Genomic DNA, 20,155 nt, shown 5'->3' with positions numbered 1-20,155 from the left:
TTTTTTTTTCCAATGTGCGCGCAGACTGGCAGCCAATGGCTCGCGGACTGGCACCGGTCCGCAGACCACCACTTTGAGTAGCACTGATCTAAGGGACTTGAAGATACCCAATCCCTCTCATAAGTAGAGCTATGTGATTTTTTCAGTTTACTGGCCGTTCAAAAAATTGAAAAAAAGTATTTTGAAATTTTTGGAAAGCTGAAAAGTGAAACTTTTTGTTTAGCATCAAATAAAACATTTTGTTTGACCTGAAATAAAATATGTCATTTCACATTTGAGCTTTTAAAAATGTTTTCCTATTTTACTAACAAAATTGAAGTAAATTTCAAAATGAAAAGTCACTTTGAATTGAAAAATTGAAACTTTTCATTTAAAAATGTGGAAATGAAACATTTCAATTTTTTTCAGGGTTGTTTTGGTTTGGTTTGGTTTTTTTTGCGGTTTCTTTTTCTTCCGAACATAAGAACAGCCATAGTGGGTCAGACCAAAGGTCCATCTAACCCAGTATCCTGTCTTCGGACAGTGGCCAATGGCAGGTGCTTCAAAGGGAACGAGCAGAACAGGTAACCATCAAGTGATTCATTCCCCCTTCGCACACTCCCAGCTTCTGGCAAACAGAGGCTAGGGACACCATGCCGGCCCATCCTGGCTAATAGCCATTGATGGGCCTATCCTCCATGAATTTATCTAGTTCTTTTTTTAATCCTAATCAAAACAATTGTTGTGAATTCAATATGAATTCAGAAAATGTTTTGGTCAATCCAACTATCAAATTTTACGCAGGTCTCCTCGGTGCTCAGTATCTGGCAGGAACAAGCTGTAACTCTTCAATGATCAGTAGGAGATTTTCCTGAGCAAGTTATGAGTAAGGAGAGTGCTGAGTAAGGTCTAAATCTAGTGGATCAGATGGTGTGAGCCTCTGTGCAAATACACAAAAGTAAAGAAAAAAACCCCAATGACCCCATGCAAATTCTTGTGAAGGATATTTATAAGCCCCAGGGTATGTCAAAATTTGCTTTAAGAAAAACTTCCTGAAAGGATAAAGTACAAAGTGGAAAATACAAATTATATTTTCATAGGTTGAAATTCACTCTATATACCTAATGCGCAGTAGCCAGACTCTATGTGAGTGAAGAGCAACTGGGCTGGGGAGGTGAAATCCAATGTTCTAACTGAGGATAGGCTTCCAGCCTTCAATTCAAACAACCTCCTCCCCAGAACAGCCACTATTCCAACCCATTGGAGAGTCTTCTGCAGTCCCTCCACAATAGGGTGAATTTCACCCATTATACTTTAAAATGATCATAAACAAACAAATTGCAAATATATTGAGTCATCTCCCACTTGAGTTGTAAGACAAACTCTAGATGAGTAAGCCACCAATCCTGCATGAATATAGTCTTTATTTATACATGTAGTCCCTCTGAAGTCAATGAGACTATTTCTGTGAGCAAAGTTTTATAAGATCTGACCCACAAACAGTAGAAAAAAAACTATTTAAAAATACAAAAAACAAGAGCACCCAGTACAGCAATGTGCTGAGCATCTTCAGCTCCCACTAACTTCACTTAGAGTTGAGAGCAGTTAACATGTCATGTTATGCCACACCCTTGGGTGTGTCATCAGGCACGAGGGTTGAACTGGGATATTGGGATCATAAAACGTAGCCTTTACTGTTTGAGCTAAGGACCTAGCTCTGTAGCAGGCCCATCAACCTCTATATGTGTCGCAGCCTCCACTAGACGGAGACAGAGTGACACACTGAGTGGGTGTGACTTACTGTCACTGAACAGGACCCCAAGAAACCAGAAGTCCTGAATTAAAGGCCCAATACTTCAATGTTTACTCATGCAAATACTTCTTACTCCTTAACTTTAATGGGACTAGTCATGGAAATAAGGATTTCATTGATGTCAATCAAAAGGAATACCGCTGTCAGTATGGGTTGCAAGATCAGGCCTTGATGCCTTAACTCAGGCACACTTTGGCCAGGCACTGCATCACCTGCAATTCCACAGCACTAGGAAATCCAGTAAACCATGGGAGGCTGTTGAAAAATGTTTGCCACACTGTTGAGGAACAACAGGACACAGATTAACTTTATCTCAACATTTCCTCTCTCCATAGTTCCTTGCCTTGTCCTTAATGTTATTTTAACACAGTTGTTTCTGATTGGCTTCTTTGTTTGTTCTGTAAAGCCACAGTAATGCAATGCTTTTGTCACAATATACATGCTCTGTAAGCAATGGAATCAAGCAACATGGCAGGTTAAACCGTTTTGTGACCGAAATGCATGCTTAAAATCATAATAAAAAAAGCTTACGTTGAAAGCAGTAGGCATCAAACTTGCTATGTGGGTAGGGGAAGCCTGTTTGGTTCTCATAGCGATACAGGGTTCTCACCCCAAGTAAACCTCCTCCACACTGGACTCTAGCCACAGACACAGGATAACGCACGCTGCCATCAGCCAGCCAGCCATAGTCACATTGGTCAAAGCCACTCCTCCAGGCAGCATGCAGGTCGCCCACTGTAGCAAGAACTGCATCCCTTTTCTCACACTGCTTCTTAGCTTCTTCAAAGGTTAGCTTGTTGGGCAGTGTCACATGGAACACATCACCTAAGGAATAAAAACAACGGTGAGTTTTACCGAACAGTTCCCTCTTGATACTCCAGCTCCGACTGCCTCTCCATTATTAAGGTTGAGGCTCACTTTCCATTACCAACTCAATTTAGTCCCATTCCCCCTGTAAGATATTTATAACATGGCCTTTCCCTTCAAATTTTGCATGTGTGCTCTGTGGCCAGAGAACTAAATCTGCCCAAAATTCACACTAAGTACATGCACATAAAATTCACCCACTCACCACATAGCACAAAGATTGAATCTGTGACCTTTTTGTGAGGGAATTATGCAGGGGTTGGAGACAGACTCCTCCCCTCAACATGCAGGCAGGGCACAGGGGAGCCAAACCATATGTGACTTCTACTTGAGCCCTGGGCTGAAATAGGCATTGTGACTTCAGTGCACTTAGTGAACCTGGAACATGGTCTGATAATGCTTTTGTTTTTCTCAGTGAAAGCAAATGTACTCTCTTACATCTGCAGGCCTCTTACTTGGCCCTTCTAGTCATCACTAGGATCTCTCGCAAGGCTCAAAGAATACAAATGCTCTTTACTGGCTGCTGTAAATCATTTTTCAGAGTGATACTTCTACAGGTCAACTACTGATAGCATGCCCAATGAAAAGAAAAAGAGAATCAGCACTGGATACATTATGGTATGCCCTGAGTCTGAGACTTTAGCTGAAACAGACAAATTAGTCCAGAAGCTCCCTTGTGCACTTTGGCTTCAAGTGAATATTAATCTCCAAGAAACACCTTTCCACTTATAAATTACTGATGGAGTTTGAACAAAATGATTCCTGTGTCTTAGAATCAGTTCCAATGTAAATAGCCCTTTTGTGAATGATCTTTTTTGGAGTTTTGTTTTAGAATCAGAGCTGCTCCTTCACCCACCAAAATAATAACAAACTTAAAACCCATATCCTGGGAATGGTGCAATGTTTGACACCTTCCTCTGTCTAGACTTAAGATTGTAGCTAATGAGATATAAAGTTTAAAAATATTCAGTTAAAGAGAGTAGTGTAAACTCAAGATGCTTGTTATGAGAAGTTGATTTTTCTCCCATCTTCTCCCATTGGTGGACCAGAATACAAAGGTTCCTATTGCTGGGGAGAGCTGCTTAGCCACATTAGACATATGATCTGTCTCACCTATGTATTTGTCTCTAGATAACCTAGCAAAAGACAGATGGAGAGACTGCATCCCCATGAGCAGGTCCAGTCACATCAATATTACCCTTGGTTTAGGCCTGAAAGGAATGCAAGTGTGAAAGAAGGCAGCGGGCTAATTTTTTTCTCGTTCTTAGAAGCATTGTGATTTATTATTACAGCTGTAATATCAATTTCATGGCATGAGTTTCCTTATACAAATTGTAGGGAAATTCTAACCTAGGGATAAATCACTGTAGCCATTAAGGGTCAGACTAGACCTGCTAAGGATGGTTCAGAGTAAGGGACAGCACAGAATTGCATCACACTGAGTAGCATCAGGAGGCAAAATGCTTCTCTTAGATCACAGGGGGAGTACGCTTACTATTATAGGTAGGGCCCTACCAAATTCACAGCCATGAAAAATGCATCATGGACCATGAAATCTGGTCTTTTGTGTGCTTTTACCCTATACTATACAGATTTCACAGGGGGGGACCAACGTTTCCCAAATTGGGGATCCTGACCCAAAAAGGAGTTGCAGGAGGGTCACAAGGTTATTTTAGGGGGAACGGTGGTATTGCCACCCTTACCTCTGTGCTGCCTTCAGAGCTGAGTAGCCAGACAGCTGTTGGCCAGGCGACCAGCTCTGAAGGTGACGCCCCGCCAGCAGCAGAGCAGAAGTAAGGGTCTCAATGCCATACCACGGCACCTTTACCTCTGTGCTGCTGCCTTCTAAGCTGGGCAGCCGGGGAGTGGCGGCTGCTGACTTAGGGCGCAGTTCTGCAGGCAGCAGTGCAGAAGTAAGGGTGGCAATACCACACCATGCCACCCTCCCCCACCCCCATACAATAACCTTGTGATCCCCCAACTCCTTTTTGGGTCAGAACCCTACAATTACAACACCATGAAATTTCAGATTTAAATAGTGGAAAATTGGGGCCCACATTTTTGCACCCACACATTGAATCGTGCATACCATTCTGCATACTTCTGCCTCTTGTTACTGGATTTACATCTGCAAACGGTGGGAACACTTTTTCATGTTTTCATATTGTGCCTATGCCCTGCTGAAAATCTATCCATCAGTGTCACACAAAGAGCTGTTTATATGGAAGAAACCCTTGCAATCTGCCTGCATTTGCAATGTTAATAATACTGCACATTTGAGCGGTGGGTAGAGTGTCCTTCTTTCTACTGAATCTGTCTAATGATAGACCAGAGGCCAAGTTATTTGGTTTGTTTCCTAAATTCTGCTGGTGTAACAAAGATGCCATCTGTGTCTGAAGCTTAGTTTATGAGCAAAAAATTCATAAATGCTGAAAACAAAAAATGCATTTAAAGAAAAATGTAAACTAACTAAAATGGGGCAAACTGCCCGAAGAGAGTCCAGCTTTATGCCCATTAGCACCTATTTGACATGATATTGGGATTTTTGGAGCTGAAGGCACAAAGAATGCAAAAAGGTGGCAAAGCAATCAGCAAAATACTTTTGTCATTCCATCATGTATTGTGTAAAAATTAATTTCTTTCAAGAATGCTAATGTGAAAAAAAATCTATGTTAAAATAATGGCAGTTTGCATTTGTTCAAGCCAAGAAATTAGATACTGAGAATCCAAAACCTCTAGTTTAAAAATACCCCAGTAGATTTGTCCAAACCAAATTCCAATTAACCACACATTGACACAACCAGAAATTAGCCTGCAATCAGCCTGTCCAATTTGAAAAGAAACTACAAGTCTATGTGTCAGTGTTAATTTGACCTGCATTTACAACAGTGTAATAACCATCACGACCAAATATAAAACCAAAATCAAGCAAAACTCTCAAACCTGTAGATGAGTCTGGTTATAAAATCTGAAAACTTTTAAAAGTTCCCCTGCAGTTTTCCAAAACAAAAAAAAAATGTTTCCTCCCGTCCACTGGGCACATAGGAGAAATATTTCCAAGTCAATTATCAGGTAGTCCAGAGGTACAGATCTGACTTACACTAGTACAAAACATACCTGGTTTCTGAGACTTAAATGAGAAAGAGAATTATAATATGTGCAAGGGGCTGAGTAAGACCAGTGTCTGTTGTCTAGTTCCTTAGTTCTCACTTTAATTTAAAAGAAGTTTTAGAGCTCATTAATGGCTGTAAGAACCAACTACTTCCGGAAGAGGAGGAAAGAAGTTCTCTGCCCAAATGGTGGTTGATGAAGACATGGCGCTGTTGTGGCCCTTACTACTCCAATAGGAAGTAGTGAGCCATGTACTCCCTCATTATCACCCTATAGACAAATGCTGGGGAACACAGGGGTCATGCTGCTACCCCTATTCAAACATGTTGGTGTAGTGAGTGCAGAGGACAAAATTAATTGGTATCCTCTTTGCTCAGGGACAGCTGGCTGACAAATTATTGGAGTTTCTTGTGCGTGTACTCTAGGGGAAGGGATGGGAGGGAAGGACTTACTTGTACTCTCTGCACCCCACCAGCACTCCACCCTCTACATATGTCCCAATTAAATGGGGAAATCCTTTGTATCTTGGGGTATCTGAAGAAAGAGCCAATCTCACTTCATTGTATCCCTGGTCCTTCCTTTCATCGTAGCGCAACTTATACATGATGCTCCCCACTTGTGTCTTCTCCACATACTATTCCCTTAGCACAGGAGAGGTAAATGTGAGGAGTAAGAGTTAATGCTGAAAATAAACTCATTTAACTCCTCTAGGGATTTCATATGGAAATTCCAAGACTGTGCTAGGAAATGATGCTACATAGAGCAGATGTGCTCAGGCTTTGCACCCCATCTCCTATTTCAAAATTGGCAGAGAGGCCATCAATGTGATTTGGGAAACAGAGTTCACTTAGGTGCCAGTCCTGGCTTCCACTGCTACTAGTCAAATTTGGCTGCTGTTGGCACTTATCTTATCCCCTCTGACCTACCAAACAGAAAGAAGAATTTGGCCCTTACAGACTTCCTCAAAGAAGCTTTAAAAGTTGCTGATGAAACTAATAAAATATATTTAACTAGCGGTGTATTCTCTCAAAATAACTCCTCCCTTGTGCGTGGGGGCGTTAAGTCTCATACTTAGCAGAGGGATTACTGCCATCACACATCGTGAGCTGCTTAATTATGCTGTCTGGAAACTCCAAGGTTTCCCAACCAAAACATTAGGAGTGCACTTTTTTCACACTCACAGAAAACTCGTTTGGCAGGCGAGTGGATGACATAGTCCCCATCACCAAAGCAATGAAGAATCAACTTTTCTTCTTGAAAAAAATGCCAAGAAGTTAACTGTGATCTGTAATGTTTTGATAGCTGGAGTTCATGCTGAGAGGTAACTCAGCAAAATTATTAACGCAAACCCAAGGCCTGCAGCAGAAGTGGGAGGAAAAACTAGCTCTGACCATGCCCTGCAATAGCAAGGGCGAAATGGAAACCATGACAATATTTTGATTACAGACAACAATGCAACATGTATTATTCTTGGCCCCTTTCTCAGATCATGTCTCAAGTTGATTCCCTACCCTCAGCAGTCAGAGAATACAAAGAATCTCCAGGATTTTCCTATTGTGAATATTCGCATTGCTTAGTTTTAAAAAACACCTGACCAAAACTTCTTTCTTTTGCTGTCAAATACAACAAGCTAGATGGGGAAGCCAAGCTTTTTGTTGCAGACAAAGGCTGATTCACTACCACTGCTATGCCAAAAAGTTTTGGATCTACAGGCTTATCAAGTGTATTTGGAACAAATTTCATTCCACTGAGGTTTAATTCACTTATTCACCCTCACTAGAAGAAGTCTCACTGAGTCAGGAGAGTGAGTGAGTTTCATGAACCATATGCTATAAAAGCAAGTATGAAAATAAGGGTGGACCAGAACCACATCCAGAGAGTCCTCACACAGCACAGACTCAGTAGTCCAAAGCCCCTCATGGAAGAGGTTAGGTATGGGGCAGTGAATCTCAGCCATCAGAGCCAGCATTTGGGACCCATGATGTCAGTGTCCATTCCCTCTCCAGCACCAGCCACTGTGGGAAAACTAGAAATGCTAAGGGCAACCTCAGATTTCATTTTTTTTAAATTCTATCCTTTCCCCCTATGTAGCTCTGTCACAGTTTGGGGGTAACTGCACCTCTGATCCCCCTTCATGGTCTGCTCAAGGAATTCCCTCTCAGGTCTCAGAGCTCTAGCTGTCACCTCTCTCTGGGCAGAGACTTGTGACTCTTTTCTTTCTGACCAAGGGTTTAGACTCACAGCTTCCTTGCACTTCATTGTGTTTATCCCAGCCGGTCTGACTACTCTCCAGCCCCTGTGCTTTGCTTCTGCTCCAAAGGCTATGCCAGCAGTTGCCAGTAACCAAACAGCTTTTCCAAAGGTGGAGGAAAGAGGTTCTTTGCCCACAGCAAAGTACATGATTTTAGGATAAAAGCATTACAGAGAAAGCATATAAAACCATAACAGGGTCTAATGCAGATTTAAGCTTACCAGTGCCTCCCCCTCCCTCACTCCTAGGGAGTCCCTGGCAGGTTCCAGTCCTTCCAACCCTTCAGCAGGACAAAAGGCATTTCATCTTTTTTTATCAAAATGAAGATCTCTCTGTCAGTTCAAGCTGGCCCTTTACCCAGGCTCTTCCTTTGTCTTCTGGGGCTCTTGAACCCAGCCAGAATCAGTATATCCAAACCCCCTCAGGGGGTGGCAAGCTAGATGGGGAGCTAGGAGGCAAGCATCTCTTGACCTGTTTACTGTTCCCAGGGTCTGCAGCAATTACCCACCACTGTTTTTAGTTCCTGGAGGTGCTGCAATAGCCCTCCCCCATGGCATAGAATACAATCCCTAACCAACAGTGATACCTATAACCTGTACAGAGAACATTCATGAGGTGAATACTGTAGTCTCAAGAAAGATATGCCTGTGTTTGTCTTATCTGTCACAGCCCCTTCTGGGGGCACCCCTGCTCTACCAAGAGTGGTAGAGCTCCTTATTCTGCCCTCCTCGAAGGCTCAGCAACCAACCTTAGGACCAAGGAGTTGTTTGTGTTCACTGCCTCGGCCTAGTGGTTGGGTGCATAAACTAATAGACAGCTCAATGACCTCTAGGACATTATAATATATACAAGAAATGAAGGGCCAAAAGATAAGGATAAAAAACCATTTTATCCCTTGACAGGACAGGGATAAATTAAAAGCAGGGAAAGGGAACAGGTAAGGGAAGTTGGGATATTAAATAAGTAACCAGCTAATCCCACAGTAATAAACACTAAATATCAACTAATCAGGTAAAAACAACAAAAATGCTTCAAAGTCTCCCCACAGGCTTTAGTTGTTTGTGGAACTAGAGCTCACTGTGAAGGTCTAGGGTCCCTTACTGGATATAGGCCTGGCTTACTGGGTGTAGGTTGGCTACCCCAACACTGGGAAGCCCAACAGCTCTCCCATTCAGGTGAAGGAGGTCCCTGGTAGCCTCAAGCCCTGACCACCATGGCTCCTGGAACTGGGTGGGGGAGTCTATGGGCTTAGCTGGCAGCTAGTCCTTACAGGTATAGTGGAGCCTTGGGGCTCAGTCTCTCCATTGTATAGCTGGGGCTTTGGTCACTATCAAGCTTTTGGGCTGAGAGAAACAAAATGACATCTCCCCTGCTGCTGCAGGAAGCAACTCCAGGGCTGCTTCCCCTCCAGCTGCTGTAAGTTGATGGCCTGCAGCCAGCTCTCACAAATGCTGTCCCTGTCTGGGCTCAGCTCACATATTGGGCAAGTTCCAGCCACGTGCAGGCTCATTGAGGTCGGAAGTCCATTCATATCAATAGAAGTCAGGCATCAAAATATTATCTTGTTAACCTTCCCCAAAGCTCTTAGTCCTATTCTGTGCAAAGTGATGTGATAGTACTAGTCAGCGAGTTATGACATTTGGAGGCGCTGGGAGGAGACATTTTTTCCACAGGCCTGCCCCCAAATGCTAAGGTGAGCTACACCTCATTAAACTCATCAGTAGCAGCTGTGACCCAGCACCACAGTTTTACTGGTTCTTATTTGTTGATAGGGGCCAAATCAATTTTGAACTTTCCATCGGCTTTTCAGGCAAATCTCTTTCATGTGTGCCTTACCCACAGGAGGGGGATTAGGGTCTGATCAGTTGCCAGCTTTGTAATATTTAAATACTGGGCACTCCAGGAGGAGTGCCAAACCCTTCCCTGCCCTGCCTCTTCCCCCACAAAGCCCCACCCCTGCCCTGCCCCTTCATCCTGAGGTCCCACCCCTGAGGCCCTATCTCTTCCCCCAAGATCCCACCCTGTCATTCACTCCTCTTCCCCCCCCCCCCGTCGTCGCTTCCTGCTTTTCCCTCTCTACTCCCCCCACCCTCCTGCTCCCCTCTGCTCAGATCAGGAGGGACTCGCCTGCAGTGTGGGACTGGGAGTTGCAGCTGCTCAGTGCAGGCAGGATGTGGCCCCAGCTGTGTAGGGGCTGGTATGGGTGATGATTTGCCTCCTCCATGCCTCTCCTATCCACACTAACCAGACTTTGGGGTTCAGTCAGTAGTACTGACTGGACACTGTCAGGTTCCCCTTTCGACCAGACTTTCCAGTCAAAAACTGGACACCTGGCAATCCTAAAAAGCCTATAGAAATCAATAGAAAGAGTGCTATTGACTTGGACGGGCTTTGGAGGAGGGCTTGAGTACTCAAAAATATACCCTAAGCATGAGGGTTTATTCTGAAAGGATGTTCCTTTTTATTCTTACACAAATTTCAATGACAACAGCAAGAACTATATGAGACTGAATGGAAAATGTTGAAAGGCCGTCTGGTTTTCTATTGGTTTCCTACACCAAGTGGGAAAAAAAAAGGTGTGTCACAGGAAAGGGGTTTCTGGAATCTTCCCAGCCTCCACCCCAAAAATACTTTCCTAGCACAACTCCTTGTTTGCATGTTACACATACATGGCTCCTACATGGCTTTGGCCAGTGGACCTCATCCCCCACCCCTCCACTTCATCAGCAGGTGTTGGTGAAGGGACTTCACTGAGACTTCACTGGCACTACCCAAATTTCAAATTCATACGTATTATTTTCTAATCATTCATTTCAAATCAACAGGCATTGTAATATCGCCAGTTGGACACTTGTTTCAGATGGAAGTGAAGTTAAGCAGACAGTGAGGTCTTTAGAATAGAATCCCCTAAATTAATAGCCCATTTATGAGACCTTTAACTGTAAGCACTGGTTTATTAATAAACGTATTCAAAATCTCACATAATGAGATGAAATGAACTATAAAAAGTTTAAATCAGCCTATTATAAGTCACCATGCCCATGCCTAGTTTAATGAAAAACTGTTTCCAATCTCTTTTTTATCATTATAGTTCTGAAGTTTTAAACCTACATAATAATTCCCCCAGGTTTTTTTAACAAAACTCAGAATATTTTACTCATAATTATTCACAGCCTTTAATCTCAATGGCTTTGCTCTGAACAAGGAAATGCTAAGATTTAGCCTAGATGGCTGGTTTTAATTTAGGTTAATTGTTTGTATTGCATCTAGAAATTCATGTCTCAGGCAATGTAATTTTATAAAGCCAGAAAGGAAGAAAGAAGAAAGCAGAAATGCTGCTTGCTCATACACATCTTTGTCTGTAACTAACCAAATAAATAATGTGAATTCAGTACATAATTCAGCTAAAGTCTATTGCAAATATTTCCATGCTCTTTGAAGGCCATCTGGTCTAACATTGCCCCTGACAAAAGGCTCCCAACTATTGAGCAAACATTTCCAAGATGAGCATCTTTATTATGGGCTAGATTCTGATACCCTTACTCAAGCAGCTCCTTACTTTGGGAGTAGTCCCATTGACTTCAATAATACTACTCATGGAGTTGTAATGGCCAGAACATAGGCAGCTGGACCAGTAATGTCTGCTGGGTCAGGGTCAAAAGCAGGAGTCTAGACTAGCTACCAAGTCATCAGGAAATGGGCACCAGAGTCAAGGAAGGCCAGGTTCGAAGGCAAGAGTCAGGAGCAAGATGGGACAAAATATGAGGTCTGAGGCTGTAGCAAGCCAAAGTCTGCGCTGTGGCTCAGACGCTCCCTGGACCAGCTTTCTGGTTTAAACAGTTGGTGTGGGTTAATCAGGGGGCTGCAGGGTTCCGTTGCACTGGCCTCTTCAGGCAGTACTTCCTGCAGTGCCCAACCCTCCAGTAACTGTTGGATGTTGCTTTGCCTCATTCCCCAGTGGCAACATAGAGGTATCAGTCAGCCAAGACCCTCTAACCCCAGGTTCTAGACACAGAAATCCTTACAGAAGTAAGGTACTATTCAATGTGAATAAGGCTAGCAGATCTGACCCTTAATCAACATCTTAGAATAATACTTGCCTGTTCTTGGTTCCAAATCATAATTAAGATGGAAAATATCTTGTATGAGCCCAGTTCTGTGAGGTACTGATTACCCTCCATTCCCTTTGTCTTTAACGGGAGTTGAGGGTGCTCAGCACCTCAGAAGAGATGCTCTGTCATCTGTTGCAGAATCAGGCCCGAAATGAACAGGGCAATAATAAACATTATGTGGCTTCAAATCCTAAAAGCTAGGGCCTGCTTCCATGGAATTCATGTGTTATTTATGCAGCAAACAAAACATACAATGTCCTTTTATGCAGTGTTTACTGTACACATAAATTACTTGTGTCTTCAGTTTATCAAATTCTCCATGGGCAAATGGTTCCACTAGTTTATTCTCTTTTATGCTATGTAGTTTCCTGAAATCACCTTTTGTCCTTCTAGCAACCATTTTTGTAGAAGCAGAGTACTATCATGGTTCTTTAACCCTTACGTGAAAAGTTAAAGAGCCCACTATCTTGCTAAATTTCTAGGGACCTGCTGGTAAGGGTATGACAAATTACCATTCCAAGGTGTAGCAGGCTCACCTTCTATATCTTCTTGCATCTGGTTTCCTCCATAGATGGGCCTATTGCATGGCAGTATATAATACTGATGCCATATATCCATACTCAGGTCCTAGAGTAGATTTTTCTCTTATCTTTTTCTGAGCCTGGACATTCCCATTCCATTGAAAACTTTAGCCCATACAAAAGTAGAAGGATCTCAGGCTATATGATCATAATGATACCTTCTGGGCTTGAAACCTATCAAGACTATAATGGAAACTATTTTGCAACCCTTACGTACAGTGGGTGCCACCACCTGCCCACTATCATTTGTCCACAAGCAAAAAAATAGCATTAATGCATTATTTAGGTTGAGAAATCAAGCCCTTGGAAGTTAGGAAATTCCATAAGCAATGGTACTCCTCGACAGTTAATCTAGCCACACTCAAATCCTATACTTCTTATTAAGTATGTTAAAAACATAGGGCCAGATCCTCAGCTGGCTTTGATGGAGCTGTGCTGATTTACACCAACTGAAGAGCTGTCCCAGAAACAATACTATGTTAATGTTTATATTTTACAAGAAAAAAGCAGAAATATCTATGCAACAAGGGGCTGTTAATGTTACCTTGGGGTGGGGTGGGGGTGGCAATGGGGTATTGAGGCTTTCACTTGTTCAGATTTAGCCCATTTCAAATAATGAGTAAGATGTGACTGTTGTTTGATGACTTATATGTGGTCTCAGTCCAATTCCTAAAGAAAAAATGTCCTCACCACAAAAGAGCATAACCAGGATTGGCACTAGCTGGCATTCTTCTTGGCAATCTCAGCACAGAGACTGTCACCAGGAGGATGCCTCCTGAGCACTTCCTCATGGCCAACAGCCCCTGCCTCAGTTTCCCCCTTCAAGGGGCTTTCTCCATGATTCATAGACACTTTTGTCCATTCACACGCATCTCAGGTTCTGATTTGTTAAATTAACAAACATTCAAAATAAAGTTCTCCAGTCTTTCCTCAAGTCCACCTCGTTACATCCCTATCAGGTCACTCCTATGCTTTTCCTGCCTGTAGTCTCACTCCGCAAACCCCAGGTGCCTCTGCTGGAGCCTACTCTCACCCATCAGCCTCAATAATCCGTTCTGTTCTCCCTGAGAACCCTCTGAGAACTCTCACTCTGCAGTTTCCTGCTGCTCTTTATAGGAGAATCAGGTGATCCTTGCTCAGATGTGCCTCATTAGAAATCAGGGTTGCCTACCCACAGGCCTCTAGCCCATAAAGTGCCAAGTCACCCTGTTACAGAGAGCAAGGATTGAATGGGCCACAGAGACTGAGCTACTATCTCACCCCTAGCAGTGGTCTCTCCAGATTAGGATGACGGCCCATTGACATTGCTACTGTTATCTGCTATGTGGCTAACTGGAGGACTTTAGGTTGGACTTTTCAGTGTCCAGTGTTGGCCTAAATCTGCTACCACTGAAATCAATGATAAAACTCCCCCCATTAATATGCTACCCTCAATCGAGCATCTTTCATGAGCACTTCCTTTTTTTTTTAATTTCAGAAAATCTGCACTACTGCCATGTGTACTTCATCTTTGCCTTTCAAAGATGTATGCGCTAAACTCACATTAGTGACGCTTTATTTAAAGCAATAACTATAATACTGTCTCTTATCACCAGGGAGTGACTGTGATATTCTGAACAGATAATATAACAGGTAAAAGATGGGGAACCATTTCCATAGTTCTCTTCTGGGAGCTATTTTGGACCTGACCCTGCATCTACTGAAGTTCATGGCAAAACTCCCACTGACTGCAGTGAGTGCAGGATCAAAGTCTTTATCCTTCTAGATTTTCAGAACAGAAAGAGAATTTTAGACAATAACTGAAATATAAAATAAAACAATCAAAACCTTACAATCTATCATGAAATTATTATTCCTTTATTTAAATATTTGAAGACACATATGGTTCAGCTGGTTCAATGCTCCACAGACTTCGACAAAGCTATACTAATTTATATCAGCTGAGGAACTTCTCCATAAAACTTATAGTTTGGAATTGGTAAAATGTGTTAAGATGGAAGAGTAGAAACCTAGTTGAATGAAACTCTACTCACAGGGAAACAAAGTGAAAGTCTCATACTGTTTCAGGGCATTGAAACATGACAGCTGTATGTCTCGTTACTGTGGACTTCTGCATATAGGGTAAAATTCACAGCACAAAGGCTGAGTATAAGTCTACACGGAGGTGGAGAGAGGGGGGAGAAAATCTATCTTAAGTGTTTATATTGAATCAATTAGTATAGTTTCTAAGCATGAAGGTATCTAGAATACACCCCCAATCCCACTAGAGAAGTGTAGGGTAGTTAGCTATGCTAACTATAGCTGCTGCGCTAGCCCTATAGGCTGAAGTGAGGGCATGCAGGGATCACAACATGATGTGGGAATGTGTGGCCATTGTACCCTCAAATCTCGAATCCCCCAAATCCTTGCTGTTTTGATCTTCATAGAGCTGGCACAGCATCTAACTTTGCTATAGACTGGGGTTCAGTCCCTTGGTATTCACCTTTCATCATTGCCAATCCCCCACACAACGGACCCACAACTGTTGCATTGTATTGGGAGGTCTTCCATAGACAAATTTCACATGAATTGATGTCATATTGTGGTATCACAGACAGTTCTACTAAACATGTTGCACATGTCTCACCGGAACTATGTTATACTGTGAAAGCCTTTTATTTCCAAAATTCAATATTAAGCTTGGATTGTCATTTAATATCTATGTAATTCTGGAGTCACCGATAGGTAAGCACCTTAGCTGTATACTTTAGGAACCATAATATAGTTAGTACATAAACTAGATGCATCTTTAGTTCTCTGCAGTACCTCCAAATGTTACAAACATTTCTTGAAGTATCTTTCTTTTTTTAACACTCTAAAAATGTGAGGACATGTTCCAATAGCAGGTTTGCATTGACTACTGTCACTAACTATAGAAGCTCCAAACCTGAATACCCATTTGTGAACCACCACCTCCACGGTCTCCTTTAATTAAGGCCTGCTATACCACAAACTATAGGTTGTTTCATCCAACCATTCTTTTTCGTATGCAAAATGACTAGGATGGTTTTTATACAAAAATTCTTATTTTACTGTCTTGCCGTGTTAGATTCTCCAATTATTTTAGCTTTCGAACATAAACATGGGACTATCTTACCTTCCAGGTGATCCACGTAGCAATATACATCATAAGTTTCATTGGGAAGACGGAATCCATATGTTCTAACTCCTTCCTTTCCCATTTTATCTCCATAGCAGCCAACTCTGGGTTGCCTGATTGGATATCTGGAATACAGTAAGTTAATATTTATTGTTACAGTTCGTTAACATTTTATTGCATTTTAAGTATGAACAGATCAAGCCGATTAATTTGGGGAAATACTGTCAAGAGGCAATTTGAACAACTCACCTAACAGTTTGATCAGACAACCAACCAGCATCGCATTGTTCAAATCCATCTTCATATGCAGCTTTCAGCTGATCAGGGTTTGCTATGACAGCACCATTGTCCAGACAAGACTGCTGAGCATGCTGAAAATCCAGGGTATACCTACTAGTTGCAGCACGATAGTGAAACACAACACCTACAAAGACAACAAACTCATGGTAGTGACACAAGTTGCATCACATTTGCTATATTCATTATACAGTGACGTTATCCTGATACAACAATAATTAAAAAAAAGAATAAGGTGACTCCCTCCTTGTACAATAATAATAACATGCTGTTACAAGATATTCCGTGGTAAGTATGATCATGCCTCCTTCTAGTGACTGCCACTAGTGACTAGATAACAGCCTGCTACTACTCAGACTTGGAGAAATTCTTTTAGCTCAAGTGGTAGAAACCTGTGATTTTGGTGAAGAAGGTCCCTGGTTTGATCTCTGCATGGTGTTGGTCTCTGCAGCCCAGATTAGTTACAAATATAGTAATACTATTTATAAACATCTGAAGATTGGCCACTTTTTATATTCTATTCAATTATATTTTCTTTTATGTACTAAAAATATTACAGGCTACATAAACCTTTCTTGTATTTGGGGATTCCTGATTATGGCAATTGGCAGAATTTAGAAATAAAAAAAATAAAAAACTTCAGAGCATTAAAAAAAGTTTTGTTCTAGTTAGGGGCCACTCTGTTCTCAATACAAGTGCAAATCCCACTGACAGCAGCAGCAGCTGCACACGCATATCTAAGAGCAGAACTAATGGATAAATTGCCCTGTTCTGTTCATTGCCTCCGAAGCATCTGGCACCACTGTCAGAAGACAGGATACTAGGCTAGAGGGACCATTGGTCTAACCCAGTATGTCAGTTCTTATGTTCTTATGACTGAAAAAGTGTATTAACATTCAATGGGCAGAAATCATTTTTTTTATTACTGTTCAAGATCATTCTTCCCCTATTGCCATGCCTTTAAAGTTAAACAACAATGGATGCTGCATGATGATCTTTGAAAAATACTATATAGTAGAACCTCACTAATCACAAGTCCAATAGCAAGGATTTTTAATTAATCTGTAAATTTGGGGGTCATACCCTATGACTGGAGAATTGCTAATTCTCAGCTATTTTTAAGAAAGGGAAAAAAAGTGACCCAGGAAACTACATGCCTGTTAGTTTGACCTCAATTGTATGAAAGGTCTTGGAAGAAATTTTGAAAGAGAAAGTAGTTAAGGACAGAGAGGTAAACAGTAATTGGGATAACATACAACATGGCTGTACAAAAGGTAGATCATACCAGACCAAACTGATCCCTTTCTTTGAGAAGATAACTCATTTTTTAGACAAAGGAAATGCAGTAGATCTAATCAACCTGGATTTCAGTAATACATTTGATACAGTTGCACATGGGAAATTATTAGTTAAATTGGAGAGGATGGCGATAAATATGAGAATTGAAAGGTGAATAAGGAACTGGTTAATGGGGAGACTACAATGGGTCATATTGAAAGGTGAACTGTCAGGCTGGAGAGAAGTTATTAGTGGAGTTCCTCAGGGATTGGCCTTGGGACTAATCTTATTTTACATTTTCATTAATTACCTTGGTACAAAAAGTGGGAGTGTGCTAATAAAATTTGAGGATGACACAAAGTTAGGGTTGCCAATATTGAGGAGGACTAGAATATCATGCAAAAAGACCTGGATGACCTTGAAAACTAGAGTAAAAGAAATTAGATTAAATTTAATAATGCAAAGTCATGCACTTAGGGACTAACAACAAGAATTTTTGCTATAAACTGGGGATTTATCAGTTGCAAGTGACAGAGGAGGAGAAAGACCTGGGTGCAACTGGTGGTTCATAGTCATCCTGTGATCAACCAATGTGATATGGTCATGAAAAAGGCTAATGCAATCCTAGGCTGCATCAGGGAAAGTATTTCCAGTACATATAGAGATGTGTTAGTACCATTGTACAAAGCACTGGTAAGACCACTTCTGGAATACTGTATACAGTTCTGGTCTCCCATGTTTAAGAAAGATTAATTCAAACTGGGACGGGGCAGAGAAGGGCTAGTAGGATGATCAGAAAACTGGAAAACCTACCTTACAAGACGGGACTCAGGGAGCTTGACTTATTTAGCCTAACCAAATGAAGGCTGAGGTGAGATATGATTGTTCTCTATAAAGACATCAGAGGGATAAATACCAGGAAGGGAGAGGAGTTATTTAAGTGCCAATGTTGACACAAGAACAAACTGGCCATCAACAAGTTTATGCTTAAAATTAGATAAAGGTTTCTAACCAGTGAAATCCTGGAATAGCCTTCCAAAGGGAGCAGTGGAAGCAAAAAACCTAATTGGCTTCAAGACTGAACTTGATAACTTTATGGAGGGGATGGTATGGTGGGACTACAATGGCATGTGGCCCATTGGTGACTGCCAATCCCTAACAGCCAGAGATTGGACACAAGATGGAGAGGGCTCTGAGTTACTATAGAGAATTCTTTCCCAGTTATCTGCCTGGTGGGTCTTGCCCACAAACTCAGGGTCTAACTGACTGCCATATTTGGGGCTGGGAAGGGATTTTCCCTGGGTCAGATTGGCAGAGACCCTGGGGGCTTTTTGCTTTCCTCTGCAGCATGTGGCATGGGCCAGTTGCTGGTTTAAACTAGAGTAAATGGTGGATTCTCTGTAACTTGAAGTCTTTAAACCATGATCTGAGGACTTCAGTAACTCAGACAGAGGTTATAGGTCTATTACAGAAGTGGGTGGGTGAGGTTCTGTGTCCTGTGATGTGCAGGAGGTCAGACAAGATGATCACAATGGCCCCTTCTGGCCTTAAAGTCTAGGAATCTATGAATGTATACCATCTATGGTTCAAATTCAGACCTCTGATTAAGACAATTAATTCTACAGCAGTCACTGAAATTACACCAGATCTGAATTTGGCCTCATGGGCAAAATCATTTCTAAAAATTATAGAACTACTTTAATCTGCACTTTACTAATTTGTTCACTTTCGAGTTCATACAGAAAATAATGGTCTTTTCCCACTTCTCAGCAAAGTTTTAATGGCAAAGAACTGTAGTGAAATCTCATATTACGAAGGCTCCATCATTTTTCATAATATAGTAGAGTACATTAATTAGTACATAATTAAATATTACAATAAAATTAAATTTTCAAAATAGAAGAACAAGCACATTGTTCATAATATATTTACCTTGCTTTTTTATTAAATGCACAGATTTATTTGCTAGTTCATAACTCTTTGTAATGTGCAATGATTTGGTCCCATTAAAATGTTTGAGTTTGACTTTCACCTCAGATGTGATCATTTCTACTTCCATATCCTCATTTCTATTACCCACCCTGCCATTAGTCCTAAGATCCTCATTACCCTTATTAAAAAAGGAGGCAAAGTATTCGTTTAGGTGTTGGGCCATGCCTAGATTATCTTTAATCTCCTCCCCATCCTCAGTGCTTAGAGGTCTCACTTCTTCTTTCGTTGGTTTCTTTTTATCTATATGGCTATAGAACCTTTTACTATTGGTTTTAATTTCCTTTGCAAGGTTCAACTCTGCTTGGCTTTTGGCATTTCTCACTTTTCCCCTATACTTTCTGACCTCCAAGAGGCAGCTTTCCTTGCTGACCCTTCTCATCTGCCATTCCTCGTAGACTTTCTACTTTCTCATAATAACCTGTTTGAGAAGCTTGTTCATCCAATTTGGTCTGCAAGCATTCCCTATGAATTTTTTCCCCTTGCTTGGGATGCAGGTTTCAGCTAGCTTTGCAGCTTTGACGTAAAGTAAGTCCAAGCCTCCTCCCACATTCAGATCCTTGAGTTCTTCAGTTCAGTCTGTTTCCTTAAATAATTCCCTTAGTTTTTTTAAAGTTTCCTCTTTGGAAATCAAGGACCGTAGTTGTAGACCTGTTTTTGTTTATCCTTCCATTCAGTGTAAGCTGAATTAGCTCATTTCTCTTCCCTTGACATGTTTTACTAGGGAAATTTTCCAGT

General features: G+C 41.6%; 1 protein-coding gene across 3 annotated transcripts in view; it reads right to left on the bottom strand.

The window, feature by feature from the left end:
• VCAN (versican) overlaps positions 1–20,155 on the bottom strand; it is a 135,945-nt gene that overhangs the window by 84,345 nt on the left and 31,445 nt on the right. For all 3 annotated transcript variants that reach the window (XM_074952816.1, XM_074952815.1, XM_074952814.1), the window contains exons 4-6: positions 16,103–16,277; positions 15,851–15,978; positions 2,324–2,617 (exon numbers count right to left, since the gene is read on the bottom strand). In XM_074952816.1, coding sequence (XP_074808917.1) covers positions 2,324–2,617; positions 15,851–15,978; positions 16,103–16,277 — 597 coding nt within the window. The remainder of the gene's footprint in view (positions 1–2,323; positions 2,618–15,850; positions 15,979–16,102; positions 16,278–20,155) is intronic.

This window comes from Natator depressus, chromosome 5, assembly GCF_965152275.1.
Source record: "Natator depressus isolate rNatDep1 chromosome 5, rNatDep2.hap1, whole genome shotgun sequence".
NCBI classification, from domain to species: Eukaryota; Metazoa; Chordata; order Testudines; family Cheloniidae; genus Natator; species Natator depressus.
The sequence above is the reverse complement of the archived record's forward strand: the minus strand, read 5'-3'. Positions and strand labels throughout refer to the sequence as shown.